The sequence below is a fragment of the Plectropomus leopardus genome, chromosome 4 (assembly GCF_026936395.1).
Source record: "Plectropomus leopardus strain MGB_pleo_1.0 chromosome 4, ASM2693639v1, whole genome shotgun sequence".
In the NCBI taxonomy this organism is placed as follows: domain Eukaryota; kingdom Metazoa; phylum Chordata; class Actinopteri; order Perciformes; family Serranidae; genus Plectropomus; species Plectropomus leopardus.
Window position 1 is genome coordinate 16,245,001 of NC_142179.1, and position 23,499 is coordinate 16,268,499.

Below are 23,499 nucleotides of genomic sequence, written 5' to 3' on the forward strand. Positions count from 1 at the left end.
GAAGTTGGTGCCGTAGACAGTTAACAGATCCCCAAAGTTATTAGAATTTATTCCGAGGGAAATTGTGTGTGCAGTTTCATATTCATTGCTTTTCATTGTTACGTTAGGCGGGTGTTTCTTTTTACTCTCATGACTAAAAAGGATCTTAAGCATACATTTAAAAAAATTAATTCCCCTGACTGCTGGGTTTGCAATACATTGGCTGAAACCTCCAATGGCAATCCATCCAATCCAGTAGTTGTTGGGACATTTCACTCAAAATCGCAAATGTGAACCTCATGTTGGCGCTAGAGGAAAAGTAAGGGGATCACCAAAGTCCGTAGTTATCCTCTGTGGACCATGAATGTGTGTGCAGAATTTCATGGCAAGCCATCTAACAGTCTGGGTAAAGTTGCCTTTGGCGGTCCAGTAAGCTATGCTATTTACAAAGGTTGACTTTGAAGTGCATGATCTCTGATGTCATGACAGTTTCAGATGATGGTCCTGCTTAATCACAGGCTGGTATACTATCCTGCAGGTACCACAGGGACTTTCCCTTGGGAGTGGTCGTGTTTATCCCTTTCACTGTTTGTTTCACATTATTGTTTTGCTCCTCCAGCTGCACACAGTCAGTGGGAACCAAGGCCTGAAAGGTCCTCCCCTTCCTCTCCTCCTGTCACCAGCCCCAACCCCCTTCCTCTGTGTTCACAACATCCCTAGAAGAAAGGCAGTTTTTGCCTCTAAGAATGACCTCATCCATTGTTTTCCGGGCTTAATGCTGCAACACGGTTAAACATTGACACACCAGATGACGTCTACTTTAGACTGTATCTTGTGAACAGCCAGAGAGAAAACCTGCGGTCTGTGTTGATAAAAATACTGCACTGAGTCACAGTATACCCTCAACCTATGAATTATTACCACTTTAACTCTGAACACTGCTGTATGTGGAGCCAAACTGAGCTTAAATACATTCACAAAATTCTAAAGATTTATCAAAAGAAGTTGTGAATGTAGATGATTGCGAGCATTGAAGAGAATGTGGATCAACATCTGGATTAGCTGTGCCCAGTTTTATTTCCCAAAATAGCTTTCATGAGAAAGACAATTTTCCAAACAGAAAGTCTATTCAACAAATCCTCATCCTGTTTTGTTTCAGGACCTGTTGACCTCAACTGTTGCAGATATACGTGAATCGGACCTTGGAGAGGCAGAAGGAAGTGAGTTTCACAAAAGGATCTGTAATTCAATAATCTGTCGCAGCACGCCACCAGCACAGATTTGTGGTAAGAGCTGTATTTAGAGGTTGACTGTGATATTACCCTACATAACTATAATTGTACATATAGTTTGTAAGAGTATTCGTCTCTGGTTTGCATGTTCACGTTGCAGACTTCAACTTGCCTTAAGGTTTGAACTGCCCAAAAGAATTTCCCAAATCCTATAAGTATCTATATATGGAAGGCCAAGAAAAGCCAGCAGTGTCTCTTTCATTTCAAGAATCTCTCTAAGTTCCAGGTTGATGACAATGTTTTATTCTTTTTTATCTGCTTGTATCAGTTTCTCAAGGTCAAACTCAAAAACGTTCTCACAAAGGTGGTCAGTGTCTGCATGCTGCAAAATATCTGGCACTGCACAGGAAACTCTGCAGGATATTTACAACAAGCAGTTATATAAGGCAGCAGAATCCATCCTGTCTAATTGTTCCCATCCTTTACATCAACAGTTTAAGTTTCGGCCGTGCGGGACTATCTTCAGACTTCCACTGGCTAAAACCAATAAATTCAAACACTCCTTCATGCTTTCTGCCACCTCCCACCTCCCTAACCTTGAATTTATTGGGTTCTTTCAAAATCTTCATAATCGATTGTGTATTTTTACTGTAATTTATTTATTGTTGTATATGTCTTTTCTTTTATGTGTGCAAAACATAGGATATGCATCTCACTGCTGCTTGCAGTGCAAACAAATATACAATATATAGACATAGGCTCCTAAAGCCTGAATAACAATCAGTGAATGCATGATTTTTCTCATTCCGTTACTATACGGCTTGATGTGTATACATATAGTATATGACTGTCTTTGTGAAGCATTTCCCCCATCTAACTAATAATTTAGAAGTTAGCCACTTTTTAGTTGTTTCTCAAACGATGCAAGATACAACTTGTAAATAAGTATATTTTTTCACTAAAGTGAGGCTAATTGTTCCTTTGAGATACTCTAATTACACTCCAGATAAGTCTCTGCTGCAAGATGAAAGTGATATCTTATCTGACTGTTTATTTGATGGCCAAAATAGCGCATTTCCTAAAGTTCCTTTACCCACACAAAATACATGTGGTTGAACCATAGTGGTGCCCTGCCTAGTTCTGATCAGGATTATAAAAGGGTGTGTCAGTGTGTGTCATATAAGCACTCACTGACAGATGCCCTCATGCCCTCATAACCCTCACAACAGATATTTTGTAAACAGTCTCTTTTGTAATGCTGAACAAAAGTATATTTAAATCTAGCTTTACTTCTTTAGGGACTGTATTACTTTGATTGTGGCTGCTACTTCTGGTACTCTGCCCCATCCTCTTTAAATCCCTCTGTAAGCTCGGATGGAAACTGTGAAGCTGTGCTTGAAATTGCTCCCTTGGTCACATATAAATGTACAAGCAGGGAGTCGTTTTGGACTTATGAATCAGAGGAGGGTGCACGCTTCCTGTTAAAGCAGGCGGTTCAACATTCTGCAGCCCTGAAGAATGTGACACCAGTGACTGTATTCATACCAAAAGTGTGACACAATCATCATGCAACACAAAGGTGACTCTACCTCCATTTACTCAGTGAATTCAATTCAGGTTAACCTGTCACACCTGAGGCTCATTCAGAAAGCCCAAAGGTATCTTTTAGAAGGGAGAATTACCTTACATGTCATTTGCGGCACTGGTGACATAGTACTTTTTTGGTATGATAACTTATAAAAAGTTATGCACATTGTAGATAATAGATCCCCCTTAATTAAGTTTTTTGACAAGTGCCAGTGTTGTGTTGCATTTTTTCAGTTTGGCTGTGACACACCGAGCCAACATCAGAGAACTAGCAGTGATGAAACCCCACTGCTGTGTCTCAGCCAAAAAGTTGCACAGGTACACATTAAACCAACAGCCAACAAGCAGGTGTGCTCTGCGCCTCCATGAGGAAAAATACCCTTCCATACCAGCAGATGGTCGGTCGTCTGTAATAATAATTCAAAACGGGACACTGGAGGACCACCCTGATGCTAACTAGCCAGTTAGCAGATTAACATCACAATCTAATGTTGAAACAACAAGGCATATTTACCTCACATCAGTAAACAACAACACAGACCACCAGGAATCATTTTTGTTAAGCGCTCAGTTGTTTAAGAGAAACAATCTTATCTCATATAACAACTTTGTTGCGACCTCACATTTTGACTGAGCCATTTGTTTAATTTCTCCCTTCCTTTTCTCTTCTTGTGCACTGAGCTTAACAGCCAATCAGTGATTTTATTTACCGACAGGCTCCACGGCTGCTGTCACTGATGTAACATGCTGAATCTGCAGGGAAAAAAAGCCAATGAGGGTCAGTGAGAGTAAATTACAGCCAACGGTGCGGGAGACACCGTGGCAATGAGGGTTGCGTGTGCTCGCCATTGGCCCAATGTGGAGTGACGCTGACTGTTGGCAAGGTGTTTCACAGCCTTTAGGGAATGAATCATGGTTGGGGGATGGTGTGACGTGGCGTGATGTGTCAAAGTCCTGTGTTTGTTTTGACCCGTCAACCTCTGCAAGTGTTTCTCTACACCAGATTTTTTATTTTAGGATTGCCTGCACTACTCTCCCTCTGATTAGCTAGTACTTGTTGCCTTTGTCAGTTGGCTTGGTTAGGTTTAGGCATAAGAAATGGGATTGGCTAGGGTTAGAGTAAGAATATCAGGGTAATATCAGGGCTCTCCTTACATGGTCTTTCTTGCTTGTTATACTACGTCACCTGACTTCCTCCTTTGCTACCTACATTTGAGGACATGTATAGCTGCAGCCATATTTCATTTGGAGCTTACACGACACACAACATCACATAGCGCAGTGCTACTTTACATAGGTACGAACTGTGAAAGAGAGCAGCCTGACTTCTGTGCCGGTGTTCCTGTTGAATAATCTATTAGCAAGTACGTCCTTGATGTTTTAAGGTGTCATCATTACTCATATCCTCTGCCTCCATATTTAACTATGGATAGTAATGGCATGACATGTTTCTTACAAATTCTGGCTCGCTTCAGAGATATACACAGGTGTGTGAAAACTATGCATTCACACATACAGTGGTAGTGCAAGCCAAGTCGCATTCACTGAGGCATTCCCCCACAAATGTGAGGAATCAGCACAAGCCTCCCAGAGAATATGGCGTAATGATTAAAATATGCCAGAAATTTAGTCATGTAGCTTTTGAAAAATAGAGGAAATGTGGGAATGCGTGGTTATCTCTCCAGAAAGCAGTACACACTTGAGGGAAGGACTTAAAACCAGTGTTTTTCCTTAAAAATGTAAATGCTTTTTTTTTCTTTTTCTTTTTTTACCGATGAGTCAGTTGTATGCACAGGCTCGCTGCATCAAATTTTAATCACTCTGAACTGACAATGGGCTTTGGCCTTCAGGTGATTTACAGTAATTAGGGAGCTATCCGGTGCTGCTTGACATGAGTGACCCCAGTTTTGTCGACACCTCTCTAACCTAGATGTCCTGATTTTCCACCTCAGAGGTGAATGTTCTAGTCAAAGAGGAAGTTCCCTGGCTCTCGCCTATTCGCCCTGTGGGAGAGGCTTCCTCTGAACCTGTGAAGGCGGAGGCTTCACCACCTCATGCGTTTATGGGATCCCAATGATGATTCACTGAGCTTTCTTGTGCTCCAGCAAGTTATCCTCTCCTCTCCCTGCCTGAACAGAGAAATATTTCTCACTCCTCCTCCTATTAGTCAGAGAGCCATCGCCTCTTTTTTTAGTGAGTCACAAACGGATCCACAGATATAGATGTCCTGTGTGGGTGGATGGTGCCCCCCGTGCTCAATTGCCGTTATTGCAACTATGAAGCTCATCCAGCCTCCTTTAGAGACTACAAAAAAAGACAACTCCCCCACATTGTGCTCATTTTTACTGATATATGCTCAGTATGAATTGTCTGCAGTATGAAGTTTGATGTTCTCTATGAGCGCCTTGTCTGTCAATAAACGAGGTATTGTTTTACAGCTGGAATCACCACACACCAATGCACAGATTCAATTTCGTTAACAACATGTCCTGGTCCCTAGACTGCTACAGCTTAGTGATACGGCATACAGTTCAGGCTGTGTTACGTAAGATTAAGTTTACAACAGAATTTGATATAGCTAGTAGCAATATTGAGACAGCGCTTTGTTTCAGAGGTTGTTTGCTTTTAATATTTCTGAATTTCCTTTACTCTCACTGTCCCTGGCTTGCACACAAAAACACATACAGTATCCCTGCACACAAAAAATGTATAGATAAACACTCATAATGTATATAAAGTATAAGCCCTATGCACTTCACACTGAGATTTAATCAGGACTTAATGTGCCAAACAGAGAACAAATACTGCACACCCAGTTGTCACAGTTGAACCTGACTGGGCGATGGGCTCAAAGTGAGGAAAGGGTGGGATCCTCAGAGCAAAGGAGGTGTGATGGCATCCTTCCTTAAAGGAAGCATATGGATGGTTGAAGAGAGGAAACTAGTGTCCCCAGAGGCTAAAGCAAAGGATATGGAGAGGAAGTGTAATTAATTACAGGAATGTGAGGGATTTATTTACCTTTGCTGGGTTAGTGAATATCATAAAGACATTATGAGATTGTTCAAGGGCGTCGTGTTGGGGAAAAAAGGTTTGATTGATTACCCAGGGCCCCAATGGGAGGGGGGACCCATAAAAAGTCTGGAATCAAAAGGCTGCAATTATGGTTTTTCATATTTTATTTTAGAGTAATAAGTGCCATCAGTAAATGAAATCTGGAGCTACATCACTTTTCTTGTGCTGCTTTCAGATAGCTTTCACGAATGCTTAAACCTTTGAAGCCAGAGAAAATTGGTGTATTTCACTGAAAAACATGTGGGTAAAGGGCAATCAGCAACTTGGTAAGAAGTATTCCACAAAATAAAAGAAATTCATAGATTTAGAAAAATATTTTTAAAAAGCTAGGGACAATATGACTTGGGGGGGATGGAAAAAACTATATTTATAATTATCATAATAACATACTTAAAATTATGTTACAGAATTCTTATAAGTGTAAAACACTTTAACCAGGTTATTTCCTTGTATTGTTTTGTTTTTGTTTCTTTCTTCCTTCCTTTATTTATTTATTTATTTATTTATTTATTACAAATTTTCAGGTAATTTTCCTATAATTTGTACTACTTTTTTTCTAATATTTGGGTTAGTTCTTATTTCATTGCTCTTCACATTTATACACAGTCTATGATAGGGACAAATGGTTAGAGTTGATCTTTAACACTTGTTTTTAGAGCAGTCCACTTGTTACCAGATCACTCAAGACACATGTTCAATCAAGCTCTGTGTTTCTGTGTTCTTTGGAAAGTGTGTTTGAGGGATATTAAATACCTTGAAGCAAGTTTTCTCTCAGATATGAAACAGAAAAGTGGAGAACTCTTAAAAGTCATTTGATGATATTAGTCACAGGTATTGCTCATCATTTAATGCTGCCAGTGTGGGCTTGTTAAATTGGAAAATGTACTTAACCATTATGTTTTGTGCTTAGGTAAAGATCATCTTTGTTCTCGTTTTAATATTTAATCTGAGCAAAAGGCCTTTTTTCAGTTGTGACATTTTGTGTTTAATTAGACTGACTGCATTTGTCAAATTTAAGAAAATGTATGTGGGAAGAGAAGAACAGGAAATGAGTGATTGTTAAAATTGGTGATTAATCCTACAAGCCAATAATCAGCTCAGGATGCCACATATTTCAAGTGTTCTTCAAATACACACTACATCATACCATATTCCACTTGCCAACATTTAAAAATGTATTTTCTTCAGTTTTTCTTAGTCTGTGAGTAATCAAACATGTTATTCAAGGACTGAATAATGCCAATGTCTATTAAAATCAAAACTCCTACTGAAATTTCCAAAGGGGATCATTAAAATTATGCAAAAATCAAATTATCTCATGCCTCTTTGGGTTCCCTACAAATCTTTCAGTTGCCTCCCACTCTCCGAATCAGATGCAGTTTAAATTGCCCACAGGTAAATGAGAGGGTGTATGTTCAGCCTGATGGACTGGCAAGATGTCCAGGGTGTTTTCCTGCCTCCCACCAAATGCATTCAGGGATAAGCTCAAGTCGCCTGAAACGTTTAGGAAAAGTGGGCCAAGTGAGGACCAATTACAGAGAAATTATCAATGTGGCATTCAGTCATGGAAATTAGTTCCACTAGGCAGCAGCAAACCAAGAGTATTTCCAACTGATTTGTTGCCGGAGTGTTTGTCACATGAGTGATACTATGCAGCAGATTGGCAGGGAGAGGGTATATCAAGCTTTCAGTCTGCTCAAGTGTCCGGAAACCTTTTCAGTCCCAGCTGTTCCAGCCCCGGCTGATAAGATTGTGAGAAGTAAACATTCATCTGCATCAATAATGTACATGATCAGTGTGTGGTGTGCATCTTCACAACCCGTGCGTGCAGACTCTGCGTGGTTATTAAGTTGAGTTAAAGTCTGCAAAAAGGCCCGGGGATTATCAGGATCGCTGCACAGAAACAATAGCCGGCACAGATAAGATGTCTTACCGGTGCTGTTATCTGTGATATAATTGTTGATGCCCAAAAAATATCAACATCCATTCTCAAGAACCTTTCCAGCATGCAGACATGAGGGCATCTGTCCCTTGGTAAGAATGGGGTCATCGGGCGTTTTCCCACGGTTGTATAATTGCCTTCATACAATGATTTGTCCCCTATGCGACGGACAAGAATCACAGGTTCACTTACATTCCCACACAGTGAGCATGGTTACAAAGACAAGGCTACTGGCTATAAAAACAAAGAATAGTTTGATGATGGACCTGAAAAGCAAACAACCTGTCAAACCTTACAAACACTGAAGGACTTTAATCCGCTTACTCAGTACAAGAAAGTGTTTCATGTTACACTTATTCTATTATACTACAATGCCTGCAAATATTTCTCGTGTTTGAGCCTGTACAAAATTACCTGTATGTTGCAATATCCTTAAATACTTGGGCACACGTGAATCTCATGTACAGGCAAGGGGATTTTTTTTCTTGGAAAGGAAAGCAGACGTGCATTTGGCTTCATCCCATCATCCCTTGGGGTCATCTTCACAGCAGAGAGGGGCATCCTGAGCTCAGACTGAGGGGAAGCATGAAGGAAGAGGATGTGTGTACTATTGTGTAGTATGTTTAAGTGTGTGTGTGTGTGTGTGTGTGTGTGTGTGTGTGTGTGTGTGTGTGTTTGTATTTGTGCCTGCAAAAGCTCTTTAGTTCACAGTGCTGGGAACAGCTGCAGGCAGGACTTCCTGTTCTGCACAGGAAACAAAATGGCGGAGTATGGGAGGCCTGGAACAATGCTGTGAAAGTCAGCCACCACCCAGGTTAGGGAGCGAGGTGCTTGTGAATTACAGGGCAGAGAGGTGAGCAGAGCACGTCCCACTGCTGCTGCAGAAACCACATGTTGGAACACCTTTCCTCCTATGGCCTTTGTGCAGAATTGAAAGCAGTCTGTTTAAGCAGGTTGGCTAAATAGATGATGTTGAAACATGAACTAAACCTCTTTTTCACGCCAGTTTCTAGGCATTACATTATTAAATGTTGAAGAAACATCTTTGAAAATAATAAAACCATAAAATGTTCACTACATTGCATAAATGTGTGAAGGTAACCCAGTGATGGCAGCATCTGCAGCCAGAATCCGGTCAGTTCATTTAGCTTTTTTCTGGGATGTCATTTATGCAGAGTCTCAGCCAGTCCGGCAACCGGATGTGGCCCAACTTATTTCTTACAGCGTGCCAAATTTGGGCCAATGCTGTGCCAGGTCATTTTTTAAAACAGCCCAGTGATGGCAGTGTGGGTGGCCAGAATGAAGCCATTTTTTTTGGCCCAGGGCATCATTTATCCTGAGCCTAAGTCAAATGTGTCAAGCAGATGAGCCTGACTTGTTCCTGCAGGCATGACAAATCTGGGCCAATGCCGGGCCATATAACTTTTAAAAAGAGCCCAGTGATTGCAGTGTCTGCAGCCGTAAGTGAGCCAGTTTATTTGGACTGATATTGGCGCAACCAGACACGGCCCGACTTATTTCTTCCAATGTGCCAAGTTTGGCCCGACACTGGGCATTTGGCTACCTTAGAATTGTTATTTAGTTTTTAAAATGTGATTTAGTTTCTAATCTACCATTGGTAATGCAACAGATGCTTCTCTTAAGGGGCGATAAATGCCAAGTCTAATTGGAAACGATCAGGTCTACTGTCTAAAGCATAGTATGTATGATTTCATTTAAGATTACATGAAAGCTAACTTGTGCCTGAAAGACAATAAAAACTAATTACAGCCAGCACAATGAGGTCAACACAAAACAATCACAAACGTTTGCTGACAATTTCCGCTCACAACCACCTTTTGTCACAGAGAATTCAGGCTCTCTGCCAAAAAGACTTTTGTCGTGAGCATTCTCACGTTTCAAAAGTGATCAGAATAGCAAGAGGAAGAATGTTTACAGATACATCTTTGTGTGCGGGATGTCACACAGGCTCTATATTTAGTCTCTGAGATATAATAATCTCCTTTGTGCCCGTTTTGTACCCTTTGTGGATAAGGCACAGTTATCTGCCACTTTTCTGTGGCTGCAGCCGTATTCTCAAGTAATTGACATTAATAGTAACTGGAAAAATAGCGTTTGAGTGCCAAATTTTAAACATAATTATGACTCTATTTCTAACGCTGCTTTAGAGATGAAGTAGAGGAGGAGAATGAGGCAGTGTGGAATTTTAGACAATGGAAATATGTAGGCCAAGTTACTGCACAGCATAGAAAACTGAGCTATTACGTAATTTATCACTGGATGCTACTCCACCACAGATTTCCGTATGCTTTTTTCCTTTTCCAATCTAACCACCTACGGTCTCCCGATAGTGCCCTTAAAAATAGAGGTGTGATAAAGCCAGGATTAGAAAACTCAGGGGGAGGTCACTCACATTTTGAAGATTGCGTTTGGTCTGACTCCAAAGACTCCAGAGAGTTATCAGTGAGATGCCTCTTTTAGAAATAGAATTGTAATGCTGGTTATGTTTTCTAATGGGCTCTTTGACAGAGTTTTCCTGGTTTACTACAGACTTAAGAGTACAAAGATAATGACCCATTGTTGCAGAAAACATTCCTTTTATAATTTCTTCACATGACGGTCTCCTTTAAATTTTACTGTATAAACATTTTTTTAACGTTTTAAAATAAATAAATAACATAAAACAAAACGTTAAGACATCAAACATCATCATGAGATTCCTCATCAAAATAGATGCCTATATTATCTGTGAGAATATTTTTCTTTGCTTTTGCTGTGTCAAAGTCTTACTTTTAAGCCCAAATATAGAGAAAATTGATAATTAACTCATGAGAAATCATACTTTGCTTTGAACTTTTTATATTGTCAGCAAACTTAGGAAAATATGATAAAAAAAAATTTCCTCCAAAAATGTATAAAGTTCCTTTCCTATTAGCTGTATTTCTCAGGTATATAAGGTGATCCTTCGCTAAGTCCCGCCCTTTGAATGCAGACCGGCCAATCACAGAGCAGCATCGGCTATCTCTGACATGGGTAAGTTACCAACAAGACTGTGCTCTAGACTTGTACTGTCGCACAATAGTGTCCCAATTTTCCTTCTTATCAGGCTTGTTTTATAGATTTTGAGCTAAACATTGTGCCTGGGGTATGGGGCAGTATTGCCTACTAAATTATACTAATGCTACTGTTTCATTTAAATGATTATAACATTAAAGACCTACCTGCTTTACAGGAACAAGTGAAGGGAAACAGGAAAACTTTGCAGATATTCAACTATCTATGTGTCATTGCATCATGTGCAGATTATCGTTGTTTCGCAGGTAGAGGTGTGGGCACTGGCACACAGAGGAGAAGCCAAACACCATTCTTCTGTCCACCGTGCGATGACACACTGCTGGTTGAAAATCTGTGAAGTTTCCCTTTACTTTACTTTCATTGTTCACATATGTTCAAACTCATATTGTAGACCCATTCTGTAATCGATTTTTTCATCTTTCTCAAAAAATTTGATAATATTTCTTTAGAGACTGGGGTTAGTTACAGGCTCCATGCTAGCTCCTAAAGCTTAGCAGACTACAAAAGGGCTGGGCTTAGCGAAGGATGAAATGGCTTGGAAATGGCGCAATGCTACCAGACACAGGACAAGAGAGACAGAGAGAGATATCAGTGCACTACTTGCAGCTCTACAGTGAAATAAGATTTTAGGACACCTTAACCATTACTGTGACATTTCTAATTCTATACAGTTATCTTCCTACCACTATTGTCTTTATAACTGTGTATTGAACTGATGAGTAAATACACCTTTAAATTTTATTGCAGAGGACCTAGTTTATTCAGGGTTTCTTTTAACAATATGAATAAGTGTGCTCCACACTTAGTTAATTTTTTTTTTGTCTGTATTATTTTTAAAATTGACCTGGCACTCTTCCGTGACTTCCTGCCCAGCTGGATCTGCTCTGTACAGCGTCAGCAGCTGATTGAGCGCTGCAGTGGCAGCGTGTCCACAGCATCTGACTAGTAATGCTTATTTTTCAAAACACACCATAATTTTGACAGTATTTCATCCCCCCTCAAATCGCCTACTGGACCTACTCCACATTTAACTACATTTACACATATTGTAGTCCATTCTGATAGATTTATTTACCTGACAGGATGACCTTCTCCACATGAAACAATGACCTACTTCACATTTAATTACATTTATACATGTTGTAGTCCATTCTGATAGATATTTGTGCCTGACAGGATGACCTACTCCACCTTTCACTACATTTATTCAAGAAGTAGGCCATTCTGATAGATATTTGTACCTATCAGAATGATCTACGCCACCTGACAGAATGACTTCATCCACATTTAACTACATTTACACAGGTTGAAGTCCTTTCTGATAGATTTGTGTACCTGGCAGGATAACCTACTCCAACTGAAAGAATGACCTCCTTCACATTTAATTACATTTATACAAATGATAGTTTATTCTGTTAGATATTTGTACCTGTCAGAATAACCCACTCCACCTGACAGAATGACCTACTCCACATTTACTTACATTTGTACAGGTAGTAGTCCATTCTGATCATTCTGACATTTGTGCCCAACATTGCACACCTGTGGATACATCCGAGCTTCCTCTTTATATAACCAGCCTCTTATTCAGCCTAAAGAAGATAGTGATGAAAGACAGCCCCTTTGGTATAGATAAGTGTGATTTGAATGTAGAATTTAATGGGATTTGTCAGTGTAAAGATAGGAAATTTTATTTTTGGGTTCCTTTAAAGTTAAACTCAACAACGTTCATATCAGTTCAACTGCCAGCAATATAAGACATTATTAGTTTCAGTGAACTATAATGACAATCATCTAAGTTTTATTTTATGTAAAGGTCCTCTAACAGCTTGGCTTTCATCCTGTAATTATAATTTAACTTACAAAGAGAAGCAGAGCCAGATGGCCAGACATCAAAAGTTACTGTCAGCCAGAACTTATTATTAGGTCTTAATGTTCTCCTCTAGTATTCAACTTACATAACTCCATCAGAAATGCGTTTCATGGTACTTTTCATCAGAATTAAAGAACACCACAGCAGTTTTATATCATTATCAAATTTCTCTGGTATGTGTACTGGTATTCTCACTTATAAATAGTATGTTCAGCATGTTCATAAAGCAAGGGACAAACACAAAGAAAGATTTTCATTTCAGGCACAATTATGGCAGTAAGTTTACCCCAGTTATGAACAATAATTGCTTTAATATGTTCATTAATATAATCTAGTACATTGATTTTTGTGGATTATGCTGATGATGAGCATCGTAAGAGAAGTGTAGAGAAGTGTCATATCCCAGATCGAAAGTTGGATAAGTGTTTGTAATGAGAACACTCTGTGCATGAACACACATTGATTAAACAGAACAGCAAACTGATGAAAAAGAGCTAACAACTCTAGATGCCAATATTTGTGTTTGCTAAAGAGGAACAGAGGAACTCGCCTTCTTTGGAATTGTAATCTTGTGTGTGTGTGTGTGTGTGTGTGTGTGTGTGTGTTTTTGTGTGTTTGTGTGTGTGTGTGTGTGTGAGAGTGTGGGTGTGTAGGTGTGTGCGTGCATGCGTGCATGCGTGCATGTGTGTGTGTGTGCAGGACGGAAATATAATTTGGGGAGGTCAAAGTTGTAATGCCAGCACAGCCTGTCTCCATTCACTGCCTTTATTAAGGAATTAAACGAAATATATAAATTGTAAGATAAGTACCTATAGATACAGACAATTTTCAGGGCCCAATCTTAAAACATAAACAAAGTTTTTAAAAGATTATTTTAGCCCAATACAGAGTGCAGATTTCAATTAATGCATTTATGACCAGGGTAAACATATCACTGGCATATTATTCCCTTGTAGATTAGTTTTTTGCAACCAGTAAATCCAGCAATAGAGCAACATTGTATTTGTGTCCAAATCTAAATTCATTATTCCCTCTTTTCTCCCTCCACCAACTCCTTGAAGAAACATCTGGCTCTTTGGCTACCTGGATGCTTTTCTGTGTCCACCAGTTAGTCGCTAACTTTAATGTTTGGTGCTGATCAGGAAGTGTACAGTGGATTTATCAAAGCTTTTTTTTGCTGAAAATAGCTTCAAAATGCCACTGGAACAAAAAAAAAACCTCACTAGTTTGGTGAGACTGAACCAAGTCACAAAAGTTATGAATTGTAAAAACCAAATGGATGAACTTTAAGATGCCAAAAATCTCCGCAGAGCTGAGGGGAACTGCATAACTGGTTGATATTTCTTTGTGTGTTAGCATAATGGAGGTGGCTGTGGCTCAGAAGGTTCAGGTTGTCCACTAATCAATAGATCGACCGTTTGATGCCTGGCTCTTTCAGCCAACATGTCAGAGTGTCCTTGGGCAAGATACTGAGCCTGAAATTGCTCCCGATAGCTGTTCCTTCAGTGTGTGAGTGTGTGTGAGAATGAGTAGCAGGTGGCACCTTGCACGGAAGCCTCGGCCACCAGTGTGTGAATGTGTGGGTGGATGTGACGGGTAGTGTAAAAGTGCTTGAGTGGTGGGAAGACTAGAAAAGCGCTACAGTATATAAAGTGCAGGTCCATTTACTATTGTAGTATGTTCATTTTCTGGTTTAAAGGAGCTTTAAGTGATATTCAGAACACATGATTCAGAGGTTGTCTGCATGTGTCTCTCAACATTGAGGTGGCTGAGTTGGCAGCTAATGGTAGTAAGTAGGACAATATGAATATGGCTAAGGGCAATATCCAAATTTCAGTTGCACTGAGCTGCAATTTTTTGATCAAGGTAAAATTGTGTCACACCATACTATTATAATTGAATCATTTTGGAGCAACATAGATGCCCCAGATTTCGAAATGTGTACTGTGTAGTCCAAATAATCGCAATATGATTTCTTTTGCATATCATGCTGCCCTAGTGCTAACACTGTGAACGGGACACTTTGACATGCCCACTGGAGGAGCCAGGGATCGAACCGTCAATCTCCAATTATTATTAGTGGGCGAACCACACTATGCTTCCGTGATGATAATATCCTGATATCAATAGTAACTGCTGTATAAGCGCAGTGCAGAGCAGCATTGGTCAGCTAGCCAGTGGGATACAGACACAGGGCTCACATGCAATAACATGCAATAACATGTACTTGTGAGCGGACCACAACACTACAGCAAAGAACAGAGAAGCTGAGGTAACAAGGCGCACAGAAGTAGCGTGACATCGTCCCCTGTTCAGGACGCCATTACTCCACTGTATCTTTATGTACAAAATATTAATTCGGTTCTATTGTTATGATTCATATGTTGTAAATTGTTCCCAAGTGGTGGGTTGCAGGATCTTTGTGTATGGACCACAAGCGACTTGTGAAAGTGTCAGGTTTGTAAAAAAAAAAAAAAAAAACTCTTTATTTTGAAGTACAGTGAACTTCTGACCCAGAGCTTTTATTTTGAAGTGCTGTTGCTGTTTATTCTTGAATTATGTTTTATTTCTTGGTGTACTAAGTCAACACCAAAACTGAATATGTGTTAATTTATCTAATACCTGGACCTTGAACTAAAAACGAAGGAAAAATCTGGACCTCATCTGGAACAGTTTAGAGGTTTATTGAGTTTGGTCATAGTGTAAGGACAAGAATGAAAATGTTCAAGTATTTTTCAAGGATTTACATGCATGTCTTTTACTTGTACATTTTGAAATTAAGTTGGTCAGCAAAGACAACTTTTACAGGTCTTGTTTAGCCAATTTTCTATGGTTAGTAGGCTCATTCAAATCATTTTACTTGTCAAGTCACTCAGAAAACTGACAGTGTCCTTAAACAAGAGCTGATTGTCAAATTGCTGATGGCCTGACTATTGTATTAACTCATTATTAAAAACCACAGTCTCTTTTTCTTTCATCATTTTAAGGGGCTGGTGTGTAGGAGGCTGAGAACGACAGCACTCCTTTGTAATCTGGCAGCTGTAAGAATGTCTCTGTAAGAATGAAAGTTAGATTTGTGACATCCGAATTCATGTGTACTCAAAAATAAAAAAAATTAAAAAATAGTGAATTTCCGTTTTCAGCCTCTACATCTTCTGTTCTGGTCTCTTCACAGACTGTTCCCGTGGTAGAATCTTAGGTTGCCATGGAGACGGAATCACCCACATGTCTCGTCACGAGGAGCCTCTTATCCGTGACAACACAGCTGTTTCCTCTATCCTTCACATTTGGTACGTTGCTCACCACTTTGCATATTTCTGCACAATACATGAATCAAAGGAGCTTTAGAGCAGAACATCCTGCCTAAACTGCTAAAGACCTTTAACACATGCTGCCATGAGAAGTGGCTCAGAGAATTGCCACCAGTGTTAAGTAATTTTTGAGAGCTGCCACTCCATGCTCAAATGCTTTTGCTGGGAGCTTTGGGAGAGATGTGTTTGAAAGAAAGAACACTTTTAAAAGCTACTGAAACTAACACCTCTGGATTTTAAGTTATTGCCTCTTTAAGCTCATACCTACTCAGTACAAAGTTAGTTCATGGGGACAAGTTAGTGTTTTAGAATTGGAAATGATTCAAAAACAACTTTGAAGCATTTATCCCACGTCATCTTCACAAATATGGGTATTTCCACAGCTGCTGTTCAAAACAAGTCATTTGAAGAGGTAATGTGACATAAAATGTGTGAGCACACGGCATGACGCAAGTGACGGATATATACAAACACCTACACAAGTAGATAGCGCGTCTGACTGCAGAAAGAGAGGATATTGCAGTGCCCACTCACTGTTACTCCGCCTTGAAGTGAGCTCTCGCTGCACAGTGTTCCAAGCTTTTCGAAAAATGATGAGAGCACAGGCTTCACTGCCAGATTTTTACTACAGGATTTATACAACATTTCCGACCCCTTACACTGACTGTGTGCTGATAAACAGTGTAGTAGAATGGATTAAAGTGCATTTATCAAGCATTAATGCTTTTAGATCACATACATGCTGTTTTTTTCTGCAAAACACATAACTAGTTAGCAAAAGTACAAAATAAATTAAGTAAGTTTAGTATTGATTAAAGCTACATATAATTTATCTATCTGGCTGTCAGTTATATCAAGTCAGACAGTGAAAGACGGACTCTGCTGTGCTGTGATGTAGAGCTCAGTGGGGGGCCGGGGAGGAAAAGCGCTCTGCTAATACTCAGACTCTTGGTTATTGCATGCCCTCGAACTCACCAACCCCAGCATCACCTGAGGAGACATGACAGATCTCCAATAGTCCAAAGAAGTTTGTGTACCGCCTCATAATGGCTGCATTAAAGTAATGGTGAGGGGTGCTTTGTGTGCTGATTTAATGAAAAACCTCTCACTCATGCTACACTGTGTACTTAGAGTTCATAATGTTGAATGAAATGTCCCTATTTTCAAAAATTATATATGCCTAATTAAATGAATGTAAATTAAAATGTTTGGGTTGTTATTGTTAAATTCAGTGTAGACTCGCAGTGGATTTTGTACCATCCATTCCTGATAACTCTGAGTTCTGTAATTCACAGCAAGCTGACATTACATGATACAGACATGGCATAAGAAAATGTACACAAGACCAGACTGTCAGACTGTTAGATAAGCACTCGACTCAAAATGCATGTAAAAAATGACACGTACACAGACCATCACACATCAAGCCCCCAATATTTAACACTAATGATAATGGTGCAAAATTTGAATACTGTAAAAGAAGTGGCATTTTTGTTTGCTATGCTAAATAAGAGGCTGTATTTTTTATGTCACAGTAGTATTATATATATATATATATCAAGACCCTTCCTTGAGCTACAACTATTTTTCCTTGTGTAGATGCATGACCCTTCCCTAACCACATATAACCATATTTCTCAGTTTCTGGCAATGATAAATTGTTTAATATTGGAGATTTTTTTTTTAAAAAAAACATGCTTTTCAAACCCACTTATGGGTTCAGGAGTACTGAAAATATATACAAAATACAACCATTTAAAGTCGAATGTCCCTCCCCTATGCCAAATCAAAAAATATAACCCTCCCAAGCGTTCAATAAATTATTTGAAAGGCCTCCTCCATTTTGAACCATCACCTCCCTGCTCATAAATAATGAACAATCCCTAAAAGGAGTGTGCAAGTCCCCCCACCCCCCGTAACCCATTGGTACTCTTTGCGGCTAATGAGGAGAATAGATATCAAGTTTCAAACAAGGTTTATAGTTTTTATTTTATGGCCTTTATTTGATAGGACAGCTAGAGAGATGATAGGAAATGGGAATGAGACATAGTGAGGATGACAGTCAGCAAAGCGCCACCAGTTGGACTTGAACCCGCTGCAATGACATTGAAGAGCATCTGAATATCTGAGTATTACTCTTCTCCCATTGCTTGTGTTTTCAGACTTGCTGCTTTTGTAAGACTATGCACCAGTTCACTGTGGGAACATATTTAAGCCCTCCAAACAACAAAAGTTCTCACATATGCTCATGCAGCCAAAAACAAAATAAACCAAAACAAGAAAAAAGACACAATTTGACCATGGAATTTAAGACTTAGACTTGTCAATTTAAGAAATTCACGTCAGTAAACAAACAACTTGCGGTTGCATTATTTGATCACACATGAGCTATATTGAGCGTAATTTTAACATCTCCGACACGCTTAATTTTCATCCCCGTAGAATCCTCTTCATGGAGAATTACACTTTCACTGCAGCTGAAACAGGAAATAGCCTCCATGTATTCACTTACTGTTACTAATGTGAGCTTAATACACCAGAAAAATATCTTCAGGAACTGAAAATGACCTTTTTATGGTTTCACTACATAATTCATTTTTTACAAAATAACCAAAAACATCTCATGATTATGTTTATTTTGGAGAGAAATGTGATATGGAAGAACATGATAAGTAAAACGGCACATTTTAATGAGCTGTTGAAGGCTGGAAGAGCTGAGATAACTGGTCGATGGCTAGTGAACATTATTCTGTAACTGACATCTTCATTTCATTTTTATATTACAGCCACACTGACCTCTTGAAATTTCCGTACACCATACCAGCTTGTATTCTTTGCTCAAAAAGAGTGTGTAAACCTAAAACTGGATTTATTCTCACAGGAAAGGACTGTTGAAGGAGCTGATTTTATCTTACAGCTGCAAGTTGTTTACTTACATCTCTAGCTGCTGCGTGTCATTGTATAATATAAATGTAGATAATGTGAATCACTTTTGTAGGATTTCTTGGAAATTGTATCGTGCAGCAGCGTGTTGATATTACTCATCAGTAACCTAAACTTCAAACAGGCGAAGTCCTTAAGAACGGTTTGGTGACGGTGCAGGGCTTACTCCACAGCTGCTGACTGTTTAGTGATCCGCATGTGGGGATAAATACTGTACTTGTAAACACACACAAATCTGTGTCACTGCACGTGGCGGAGTTTTACATGATTCACCCAAGAATATCAACACAACAGACAGTCGGTGCTCATACAGTCATTGTTGCAGGCGGACTGAGGGTGGTGTTTGGAGCACAGAGTAAATGGAAAATGCTAAAGCTGAGTCATGAAGAAGCCGAAGCTGTCACACATTGCCACCTGGTGGCGTGTATACTTTATAAAGGCACTGTCTCAAATTTGTAAACACTGTCTCCATAATGGCAGCCAAGGGCATTTCAGTTTAACATTGAGGAGGAGACATATGAAACAGGGGCGTGGGGGTCCTCCACCAGAAGAATTTTGAGCATCAGATACTTAATTTCCTGCATTATGGTGATTTTTTTTATGCACCAATTTGTGTCATTTCTAGATGAAGTTATGTTGTAAATGTCATTAATGTTGACAAAATAAAAGTGTGCTGCTTCTTGGGACAAATGCATATGTTCTAAATATTGAGGGGGCTTGTACCCTCCATCCGTTCCGAAATCTACACCTATCAGCTTGCAGTAAGAATACAAAGATTTGATGCATGCGGTTTGCCATGCCTTATTTAACTTCTTAACAGTATGATGATTTTGAATAAATTACTTGAGGTTTAGTTACAAATATTTTAGAATGTTAAACACAGCAGTATTAGATTTAGGAATGTTGCATTAATAATATGTTAAAAATTAAATATTGTTGTCATGTTATTAATGCCCATGTGATAATGTCATGTAAATAATCCAGTGTCTCTTGAATAATTTCCAATTCTTTCCGTGCTCACTCTGCATCCCTCCCCAGACACCCCATCTGGTTGCCTTTTTGCTTTCCACTAAGTATAAATGCTATTTTTCAACAGACTCTCTCTCCACCTCCCAACACTCATTTTGAGTATAACTCATTTGCCAAAAATGAAACAAAACACACAATAACAAAGTTAAAGATAAATTTGACTGAGCAGTATTGTTATTCTTTTTTATTGATTTATTTTACCATGATAATATTGGAATTGTGAACTCTTTTGGCCATGATAATTGTGTTGTGAAAATCTGATACTGTGGCTAATTAGATAATATACATCCTTTATACATTGAGAATTATTTACATATTATCATCTACTACTATCAAGTACTTATTCGTTGTCTCCTATCTGTGTTTCCATTAGCTGCATTGAACATTTTCTAGTCTTATAATTGCACTGCATATTCTGTTTTGTTTGTTTTTATCTGTAAAGCACTTTGACAACTTGTTTCTGAAAAGTGCTATATAAATAGTTAATTACTATGCTTATTAATGCCAAAACGTGGATAATATGACTGCCATTAAATTATTATTGGGACATTTATATTAGCTGTCCATCTTAAAGTGTAAGCCATTACTCAGTATCATATAAGTGCATTCAATCTCTTTTTTTAATCCAGTTGGGTGTTAAAAGTGTTTTTCAACAAGGACATTTTCACTGCCTTATATGTGCATATTCTAACATTATCCACAACAAGTAGTACAATAAATCAAAAACTAACTTTTTTCAAGACAGTTCACTCAGTGCAATATCCTTCAGTGACGTATTATACAAATTAGAATCAATTAATATGCAGCTGATGTGTCCATTTGGCCTGAAATGTAATTGGTAATTATGAGGGTATTCTTTGTATACAATGGACTTGCTGTCACTCAGTCCCTCTAATGGCACATCAGCTGAGTGGGCAGTTGCTGGACAATCACAGAGCCAGTGTAGGTGTCGGCCAGTGTTAATCAGCCACATCCGTTTTACGCTGCAACAATGGATGGTGACCCTTTGTCACCATCCCTTCCACGATCTACGTCAGAGGATAACTTGTTGACCTGACAGTTTCACTCAGTAGGTGAGGGCCCACGTCTTCCTGACTGCATTGTTCTGTAAAAGATGGCAAATGTTCAAATGTGCTTTTCAATGAATGTGGCTGTCACAAATCAGCTGCAGAGAAAAGAGTAATGCGAGCAGATAATAATGGTGCTCTTACTTTCCTGTACTTGTACATGCATATATGGCCACATATGCACAGGAAAACACAAACAGTAAATGGGTATAACTACTACTAGAAGAGGAAGAACCAATATTGCAGTTGGAGCAGCCATCAAACTAAGGTATAAAAAGTTTATTCAGAAATGTGGTCTAGCTTAATCTGGTTCAATTTACAGCCCTTATTATTGTCCAGCTTGGTTCAGGTAAGGCGTTAATACATGTGGCCTGTAGAGGGATGTGCCTCTGAACTGTCTGAACACAGTGACTCATTTGTTTGCAGAGTCCTCTAAATGAAGCCCACGCTGCCCTTCCTACGCCTTACGGGGGATTCTGTTTTCCCAAACACAGAAGTGTTTACTCGCTGCAACAAGTTTAGAAAAAATATGATCCCAATGACAAATTAAATTGGACCAATATGTAAACTACAAGAGCCTGTGACACTTTGCTATAGTTTAACTGAAAAGTTTGACACCCACCCATGAGTCAGCAGGGCAGAGTTATATATTCTGTCTACATCATAAGATGAAGATGTGTTTACCCAAGAGAAGCCCATCGATTTAACACCACTTACAATGTTTTTGCATTTATTAATGAAAGCGTAGTGTGGTTGTTTTTCGTTTGAATTTACACACTTGTGTATGAGGTTTTTAGTGAATCAAAACAAAAGAAACCTAAATTGCATTACAAACATGGCAACGTGATGCTGGTAGCCCTCACAAGCAGACTCAAGCTGTCAGACTCTTCATTCTCAAATGTGAAAATTGCAAGGTCCAATTTATGAGACATTATTATTATTGTTCTAGCTACAGGTCTCACCTAATTTTTGGCATTTTAGTGAACCAAACCAGAGTATTTTTCAGCTGCCTGTTACACGAAAAACTCAGTTAACAGCACAAATTCAAAACAAATGGAGTTGACAGCAAAAACACATGACTAAGTCTCTGTTATGCTGCAGGAAGGACGCCCTCCTCCCGTCCTGGATCAGAATGAGCCAGGAAGCAGTTTATCACCAGCACCCTGTGCACAAACATCTGCAGATTCCCTGACAGCAGCAGCTGGTGTACGACTCACCTTGAACCAGTAGAGACTTTTCAAGTGTCTTCCACTTCTGCTGTACACAATGTAAAACTGTGGAGTTATTTCAAGACCCTGGTGTACTTAACCAAAAACAGAAAATTGGGTAAAATTGTCTATAGCAGTGTGATATCTAAGAGTGTCGTGTAAAATACACAGTTATGCCTTTACCTTTGCCTGCCCAAAGAGTCAGTGAGACAGTTTTTAAATGTTACTGTATGATCAAACATGATGAGGTTTCGCAGTGGTCTCAACCAAGAGGGGAGGGAGGAAGGAAAGATGGAGTGGATCTCAGTGGTGTGATACATTTAAGGGGTACTTTTGCCCCCTGCTGGCCTGTATTCAAACTTACTACATTTCAAATTTATTCCTGAAAGAAGATAACTTAACATAACTGTTTCAGCATTTAGTCAAAAAGCATTAACCTGCACCTTGCACCTAAATGTGTACATTACTGTTAGCACCTTGCTGTTAGCCATTTGTTACATTTTGTAACTCACTGTTAACTAGATTTGTATTTGCTATAAACTATATTGTATATATATACTTGGTTTTTCTGCTATTTTATTTTAGTCCTTGTATATTGCAAGCTTTATATCTGCGCTCCTCTAACTTTGCATTGCAACTGCATTTATCTTATTTGGTATGTCCATCTTAATTACTGAACACAACACAATAATTAAACAGCATTGAGCAGGCTATTCAGAAAAACTTTATTATTTTGTTTCAGGTGATAGGCTAAGCAGCAGACTTTTAACAGATTAAAAGAAATGTAATTTGTTAATAAAAATAAACAATTAAACATCCAAAAAAGAAAGAAAGAAGGCCTTGGTTCTTGGTGACATTTTCACAAATCACAATTTTTTGCTTTTGTTACTTTTGTAATTGAAAACTAATATTTAACCCTCTAGTGTTTGGTATTATAGAGAAATTTAGTCTATGAATATTGACATTATAATAGTCCGAGTAATCTTTCCTATGTGAAAATGACAGCTAATAAACAAAAATATAAATCAGATTTCTGCAACAATCCCCGTGATTCACTGAAAACCTCGCTAGTTCCATTTGAAGGCAATGTGACCACAATTAAAACTTCTCATCGAAATATGTAATGACAAAAATGCTAATATTGATAAAACCAGGCTTTTTTTAATGCCACAGCTGCGATA

General features: G+C 38.9%; 1 protein-coding gene across 1 annotated transcript in view; it reads left to right on the forward strand.

The window, feature by feature from the left end:
• Positions 1–23,154, forward strand: part of LOC148189749 (uncharacterized) — a 39,952-nt gene extending 16,798 nt beyond the window's left edge. Inside the window, exons 4-6 of the mRNA XM_088076019.1 lie at positions 1,139–1,265; positions 15,936–16,050; positions 22,212–23,154. Coding sequence (XP_087932145.1) covers positions 1,139–1,265; positions 15,936–16,050; positions 22,212–22,302 — 333 coding nt within the window. The 3' untranslated portion in view covers positions 22,303–23,154. The remainder of the gene's footprint in view (positions 1–1,138; positions 1,266–15,935; positions 16,051–22,211) is intronic.
• The last annotated feature ends 345 nt before the right edge of the window (positions 23,155–23,499 follow it).